The 7838-nt window shown below is 36.8% G+C and overlaps 1 protein-coding gene and 1 long non-coding RNA gene across 5 annotated transcripts; one reads left to right on the top strand and one right to left on the bottom strand.

The window, feature by feature from the left end:
• Positions 1–206: 206 nt before the first annotated feature.
• Positions 207–3441, top strand: LOC124460330. Of its 3 annotated transcripts, none has more exons than XR_006954263.1 (4): positions 207–795; positions 1796–2861; positions 2929–3188; positions 3374–3441. It is a non-coding gene; the product is annotated as an uncharacterized LOC124460330 (long non-coding RNA). The 3 variants fall into 3 exon arrangements; XR_006954265.1 differs by lacking the exon at positions 3374–3441 and having other exon boundaries at positions 218–795; positions 1796–2441; positions 2541–2861; positions 2929–2985; XR_006954264.1 differs by lacking the exon at positions 2929–3188 and having other exon boundaries at positions 217–795; positions 3374–3414.
• On the bottom strand, positions 1653–5883 carry LOC6643991 (P protein). 2 transcript variants are annotated; one of them, XM_002066579.4, is made up of 7 exons: positions 5496–5883; positions 4760–5203; positions 4512–4687; positions 3366–3708; positions 2913–3301; positions 2529–2855; positions 1653–2466 (listed from the first exon to the last, which is right to left on the bottom strand). In XM_002066579.4, exons 1-7 carry the CDS (start codon positions 5737–5739, stop codon positions 1792–1794), a joined length of 2598 nt encoding a protein of 865 aa, XP_002066615.1. In that variant the 5' UTR covers positions 5740–5883; the 3' UTR covers positions 1653–1791. The 2 variants fall into 2 exon arrangements, with proteins under 2 accessions (XP_002066615.1, XP_046866843.1); XM_047010887.1 differs by lacking the exons at positions 2913–3301; positions 3366–3708; positions 4512–4687 and having other exon boundaries at positions 1654–2466; positions 5121–5203.
• Positions 5884–7838: the final 1955 nt, after the last annotated feature.

Below are 7838 nucleotides of genomic sequence, written 5' to 3'. Positions count from 1 at the left end.
TACAGTGGCGGCCACGAATTTTTATTTTTGTCTTTAGTTCTAATTTTCTCGGCTCCTAAATAACTTAATAGATAATAGATAGTATTTAAATGATGAAGCGTAAAAATGGTAAAATCTGCATTTTGTATGGAAATCTTTGGTCCTTTGGGCGAGGCTATTTTACGACATTAGTTTGTACTAAAGTACTTTTTTCCTGGAACTACGAAAGGAAGTGAATTAAATATCCAGTCGAATGACATATTTTTCATATAAATCGTATAAAAATTAGATATATTTTTTGTCTATCAATAAGGGACATGTACTGCGTAAAATGGTTTACCAAAGTCTTCAAAATCAATGGAACAGCAGATGAAAGTGTTTTAGATATTATAATGTGTAAAAATATACACATGTCGGAGGTTGTAAAAGTGGTTTATATTCCTGCTACACGAGGACGTGTAATTTGTCAGGATGACCGTGTCGGAGATTGAATTAGGCATTTCTAATAATTTGAATTGTGTGCCTACTTTTAAGGCGAATTAATCAGTGTTGAGTAATGAACAACATGACAGATGTAGAATTGTTTAACACTAGATATGTGCGATGATAATATTCTCTTCCTCTTTTCTTTCTGGAATTCAACCTGAACGCACGTCGAGACTCCCTGCACAAACCTAGTGACAATAATGGAAGCCAATAATGGAAACAACGATTCAGGAATCCTTGAAATCCTCAACTCGCCGATACATATGTATTTACATATATTCCTGTTCAGCATCAACAGCCGCCTTTGCGAGATCTTGGAGACTGTAGAAGGTAAAATTGTATTATTTTTTGCTTAGTATTTCTAATTTCCAATCCAGCGAAAGAATTAAGCTTTGTGTAACTTTTCTCGATTAACATTTTAATACTAACATTAAAATTTCTGTTCCTCTCAGAAGGATCCTTCAAGAACCTTGTCACAATCACTACATATATCAGGCTTGGAAATGTCTGTTTTGCGTATCAAATATGCATTTTTGTCCTTTCTCACTCGAAATTAACTATATTTTTTAAATATTATCTACATACCTTTATAAAATATTATTTAGAAAGTTTATCGATGAACGAATTTAAGTTGACCAAGAGTTAATTTCAGAACTGGCCAAAAGGTGACTTGAAATGTTTCATATGCTCTAAAATGAGTAAGAGATATATCATGCCTTTTAATGCGATATAGCAAAGGATATTATGTTATATATTCAAATAAGTAGAACGAGTTTTCACTGCTTCTTAATAATATGGGAGTTCTCTATTTCTAATCTAATTCGGAACATATTGTTTGTATCTCTTTATTTGCGTTTTTTTTTTTTTGGTATTTCTAAAAAAAATGAAATTCTAAAACTAGTTACAGCTAACAACTAGTTTTAGAATTTCATATACTCTATGGTTGTTGCAATTACAGAGATCTTTAGCAAAATCTGCTAATGACAGAACTTGTTCTTTAAAATGGTTGAAATAAACATTTCAAAAAATTGACCCTAATCCCTGATTGAAACAATGTTTGTTAAAATAATTTAATATCTATAACTTTATAGTATTCTGGATTCACTTCTTGATTTCTAAACGAAAGTTTACCTTTTTTTGTAATTGTTTTTATTTGAATCACATAATGGAATGCTTATATTAATAAATTCTTAACATAGATAAACATTTATAGAGAGAAAAGTGTAAAAAAACACACTGACAACAATTTGATAAACATATTATATTGTATATTGTATAATATTTGGATTAATCAAGAATGAATACTTTATGACTGTCTCTTTTTTCTTAGTGCCAGCCAAAGACAATATGGGCCACCATTAGATAAATGGTCATCAGAGTTATTTGGCCCAACATCATGGGAAAAACTGTCTTGAGATATCGAGTAAAGGATAATTTATAGCCATGTTGCTCCGCTATTCCAGCTGCGATGACATTAGCCGATGCACCGTACAGAGTGCCATTGCCACCCAGAGAAGCACCCAGAGTGAGGGCCCAAACCAAGGGCTGCAGGGGCAAACCCAAAGATTCCTTTGCCACCAATGAAATGACCAATTTAACCATCATTGCCGTAACTGGAATGCTGTCCAAAATCGACGAGGCTAAAGCTGATGTCCAGAGTATCATGAAAATGGCCATGGCCAGGCGATGACGTTCATTCACCGAGAGGATCACATGCTCGGTGAGTTCTCCAATGCAAGAGAAAAGACCCAAACGTTCCACACACTCCATCATGACGAACATGGCTGCAAAAAAGAGTAAAGTTGTCCACTCAATGCGATGCATCAGGTGCTCCAAGTCATCGCGGTTGAGTATAATAAGCAGAAGAATGACTCCCAGGAGCGCGACCCAGCCAAGAGGTAGGGTGCGCCAATGTGGCACCGATTGGATGAAAAAGCAGATGATCACAAAGGCCAATGCTCCAGAGGATTGCCAAAGTAAAGTCCTGTTCTTGATGGGATACTGCCAATGAAAAAAAAATTTCAAACTTAGGAAATTGTAATCGAGATAATCAGATTTTTTACCTTTTGCTTCAGCTCATCCAAAGTGCTGGTATAGACCTCCGTGGAGCCAACCCCACGTTGTTTACGTCTCAAGGTTCTCTTCAAGTGTTTAACCTTACTATCCAGAGTGCATCTCACCAACTGAGCGTCTTTGGAGCAAGACGCAATGGCATTGACCGCCCGTTGCCATACCTTAATCTCACGTCTCAACTCTAGAATCTCCTTGGGCTCATTCAGACGGAGTGCATCAATATTGTGATAGAAAAGTCGCAAATATAGGCAACTCTGAATCACAGCCAGGATAACTCCAGGTAGAGTGTGAGCCACAAAGGTCAGAAAGGTAACACCCTATAGGTAAATAAAGATTGTCATAAGAACTGTGCACTTGTTTGATTTTCCACTCACATTGTCCACAATAAAGTGATTGGTGCTGACGATTATGCTAATTGGATCTCCAATGGGTGTCAGAGCCCCACCGATATTTGCATGAACAATAATGCCCATAACCACCGGCAACGGATCCAGTTGCATTACCTCGCATAGGCGAATGGCGACAGGTGTCAGCAGTAGAACCGTGGTCATGTTATCTAATACGCTCGATACCAGACAGGTCACCCAGCATAACGTATAGATCATGGGCCATATTTTTCCTCCTGATATCTCGAAACAAAATACCGCCAAGTAATCAAACACTCCAGTTTCAGTTAAGATCAAAATCAACAGCATCATGCAAAAGAGTAATGTCAATAGCTCCATATCCATCCATTGAATAATCTCCTCCATATTGGGTCGATCTACAACAAGACATGAACATTGTGATCTCTCTCTCTCTCACTCTCACTCTCTTTTATATCTTACCATTAAAGCAAGCCAAAGCCGTGACTGATAGAATCGAACAAACCATGGCCACAAATGGCCTCTCAAACAATTCCCACACCAACACAGCATAAAAAGTCAATAAAATTAAACCCGCCACTATGCTACCAATGCGAGCATTCACAATCAAAGGGTTATAGTTCAGAATAATGGCCAGATCTTGGGCCACATCTGTGTAAATATGTAAACGGATTTCATTGTCCTTAACAGAAAGTAATTCCATAAGCTCTGGCGTCATCTGATAGGTGCGATTACGTAGAACAGCAGGTGCACTTTCCAGCTGATCTTCCGACAACAATGGAATCTGCCAAGGCGCCAAAATGTTCTGCAATCATACAAATAAATATAAAAAGTTGATCAAGAATCAGGGAATGAACACAAAAATGTACTAAAAAGTATGAGAGTTAAAAATTAAATTTACCAATTTTCTTCATAATGGCATTTTCGTATACAAAAAGTTTGTTAGTTAATTTTGAAAGTTCTTGTGCTAAAATTTTTGAAAGGAACTGTTCAAATTTTTAGGTTTTCCCTTTTTTAGAACTCATATGAACGACTGATTTAGAGAATCCTTTTAGCTCAATAACGTGCTTGGTTTTAAAATTTGTATCATAATTTCTTATTTTTGCGATACATTGGAGTATCGTTTTTATTGGGCCACTTAGAAAAGCGATATCAAGTGGCGCATATACTCAAAAGCTACTATGGACTATAAAGAGGAAAGATATTGGATTGACAATCAAAATATGTTATGTTATATGTTAGAAATTGGATTTGTAACCGAAAGAATGAGATACATTTGTAGTCAGATGTATCTTGAATGGAAACGAGATTTTGTACTTTTTTTTTGATTGAACTAACGCAATTGTGTTAACGCTTTCAGTTTAGCAAAATAATTGCCTTATTTTATTTTAAGTATATGGAAATCGAATCTATTTCTTTTTATTTTCGATATGTGTGTAAAATATGTAAGGTTTTTCCTCCCGAAATCAATTGTTATTATCCTAGAAGACACACCGTGCGTATACGTAATTGTTGGCTAAATAAAAAGAAAACCAAAAGGAGAGGCTAAATGTCCTAATTTCACTACATTCTAGTCAGATTTTTATGGTTAAATTAAATTTGACTTACCCGAAAAACTTTGGTGCGATTCTCGCGAAGGTAAGTTGATACCTGTGGCTGAACTATTAAGAAACCTTCAGTTTGTGTCTCATTATCATTTTCCAAGCCCCTGGCTAATAGTTCCTGGAAAGCTCCATGTATTTTCAAACGAAAATCTCCAGTTGGCTTTTGCTTTAAATTGAAATCTAATAGCCGGACAATTTCAAAGCAATTGAAAAAAAAGAAAGAAATGTTTATTTATACCGATATAAACTTACGTTTTCCCTGTTCACCCTGCGGAACCTCGAGAGTCTTTTCCAGTAAATGCTTCTCACCCACTGAAATGAGAACAACAGCGGCTAGGAGCCAAAAGAGCAAGAGTCCAGAACGTTTCCACAATTTGTCCTTTTGAAGTTGCTCTTTGGAGCGCTTGGATTTGCGATGAGTGCGTCTGGCCATTGACTTGGCATTTCCAGGTGCATGGTGCGGCTCGTGATCCGAGTGCGTGGTGGTGGCCTCATCATCTGTATCTTTCTCATCAGCCCGAGATGGTTTGCGTTTGATGTCAAGAAAATCAGAACCAGCAAAACTGGATCCTAAGTCATCTTGTATGCGACCAACACCGGTCTCATTCTCCACATTGTCCACAATGTTCTCGCTATAATCATCGTCCTTGTCGTCGTCTTCCTCGTCATTGTCCTGGCTGATGCCGCTTGTAGAGCCTTCAAAAGAGGGGAGAGGGAGGTCAGTCTCTTATGAATTATATATGAGAATTTGACGCTGAAAGCCAATATTGACCTTTGTCAAGTGTCTATGAGTTTTATTGATTGAAAAATGCTTACAGGTTAAAGTGGAAAACCCATAGCACAGTTTTCTTTTCATTTATTTTTAGAAATGTTTATTAATACATTGGGGTAATACACCCTAAGACTTCTGTGATAAAACAACATCTCTAAGATCATATTGAACAAACAAAACAGTTTCACTTCAGTCACTTTGTCTTTTATCACTTACCATGTATCCGCTCATTCTCCATTTGAAAACTGGCCATGCTGGGATCATGTCGAATTTCCGCTGGCAAAGCGCGCCAAACTTGCAATGATTGCTCAGTGACCTGGTCAGGTGACACTGTCAATTGATTGGCACTGGCCACTTGATTGTGATTTGGATGAAGATTCCGACGCTGTAGCTCAATGCTGCATTTGCCTCGCGATGGACTGCCAGGACGTAAATTCCTAAATGTCTCGCGTAAGCCCATGGCAAACAAATACAACAAAAATATTTCTAAAATCTACGACTTGAGCAAATCTGAAGCGAATATCCGTGTGTGGGCTCTCTGGCGTTTGTGTCTGTGTGTGATGTCTATGAGCGATAGCGAGGAACTGGAACTGAATTCGACATGTTTGCGGCACACAACTTAGATTGAGACTGAGCAGACAATGGAGGAACCTGTGGCCCCAAGTGTATAAGCGATTTTTGTTTGGCTTCGTTTTTCGTGCGTGATACACACAATCCATTCCATTCCATTCAGCCGAAGGTGGGCTTTCAATATTGAAGCATTCAATACCATTAAACCTCTCTTTGTGCCCCCTTTTGTTATTCATCTTGGTTGTTTTGTTTTTCTTCCAGGATTTTTGTGCGCAGGCGTCATTCGTGTTCTTGCCGATTTTCATGTTTTGCTCGCTTCATTCGCTGTTCTAGTTTCTCGTTTATTTTCCCTTAGCATTTGTCAACAAGTTTTGCATTTGCATGTGCCGACACACAACACGCCCACACTAGCCTCATTCCTTGAGTGTGAAAGGCGTGAGCAGTTTGCTTAGCGCCTCCAGTTGCATGATTTATTCAAATGTATTCGCATGACCTATTAAGAATCACATTATTTCGCTTTTTTAGTTCATTTTGGCTAGTGCTACTGGTAAATTGCTCATACGACATGTGGCCGTAGACTCATTGTGTGCCCACCAGTCCACTGTAAGTCACGTACATACATCTCCAACTTTATGTCTATATAAGTTTCAACGTAGTTTGTCAAGTGCCTTGAATCATTTAGTGACCCAAGCAATAGATACGAACAGAACATGAATAAAGAAACACAATAGGAAAAGTTCTAAAGTCGATGAAATCACCAAAGCAATTCTCTTTAGGGAATATTCACCTGAATGTCTTACATACATACTTATATTGCAATAATCGAAATATTGTCTGTGTGAATAAATGAGTTCACTTTGTTTTTTAATGCATTTTGCTATTAAGCATTTATTAATATTAAAAAAATCTTTCCAAGATGAAAACTCCAAAAAGTATGCTATAGATAAATTGAATATATTAAAATTTTAAGTTGTTGATTTTAAAGGCTATATTATAAATGAATATAACTATATGGGTAAACCCGATTAGTCTTATCTAAACCATTTTACATTTATGAGATTAACTGTTCGCTTTAAGGATAGTCTAAAATTACTTCTTGATATTTCCGTGCCTTTCTATAGACAGAAGAAGTTTTATAGACTCCCTCGTTCTCTCTAGAGCTATCCAACTTCATAAATGTGAAGACTGGACATCTTAAAAAGTTTCGAATCGATTTTGAAGATCTCGTCAAATTTAATTCTAAACATAAAACATCCGTGTCCCCAACTTTCTTGTTCTTTGAAAATAATAAACATAATTATACCATAATTACCAATATGTTCGCGGAATAAGATGCAATTTTCCGTTTCTTATCAGTATTAGTAATAGTCTAATTGTGTTTCTATACACTTACAAAAAGGGTATATTAGTTTTCGTCAAAAGTGGATGAAAGGAAGGGATAAAAAGAAGCATCGCCGACCGATCAGCACGATGTGTCCATCCGTCCATCCATCTGGATCAACGCGATCTCCTCCTAAGCCCTAAGAGCTACAGAGCTGAAGTCTTGCTCGCGGTCTTCTATATATGTACTTCTATATTTGATTAAGATCGGGTGACTATATCATATATGTAGCTCTGAACGATCGATTGAAAACAGTGACTTTTCTCAATAACTTCATTACTCTTAACGCAATCGTCATAAAAGTCATAAACTTGATATACCTATTAATGACTGTGCCAAATTTGATCGAAATCAGATACCTCTATTGCAGGCCGTTTTTTTGGCGAACGTTCGATTATTTATACAAAACATTTTTCCCTAAAATTGAGAAATTTTTAGTAATTACAGAATAATGGAAATTTTAAGACAAATCATCACTTTCAAATCTGAAAAGTATGCTTTTTATTTACAAAAAATGGATTAACCTAATCGGTTAATGCATCAAGGGTCAATAGCTTCGTCCATCAAATGCAAATCAGCGAATTAACGTACAACAAAATGAGAGAAAT

The sequence above is a fragment of the Drosophila willistoni genome (assembly GCF_018902025.1).
Source record: "Drosophila willistoni isolate 14030-0811.24 chromosome 2R unlocalized genomic scaffold, UCI_dwil_1.1 Seg167, whole genome shotgun sequence".
NCBI lineage: Eukaryota > Metazoa > Arthropoda > Insecta > Diptera > Drosophilidae > Drosophila > Drosophila willistoni.
This window is presented reverse-complemented; position numbering and strand designations above follow the sequence as displayed.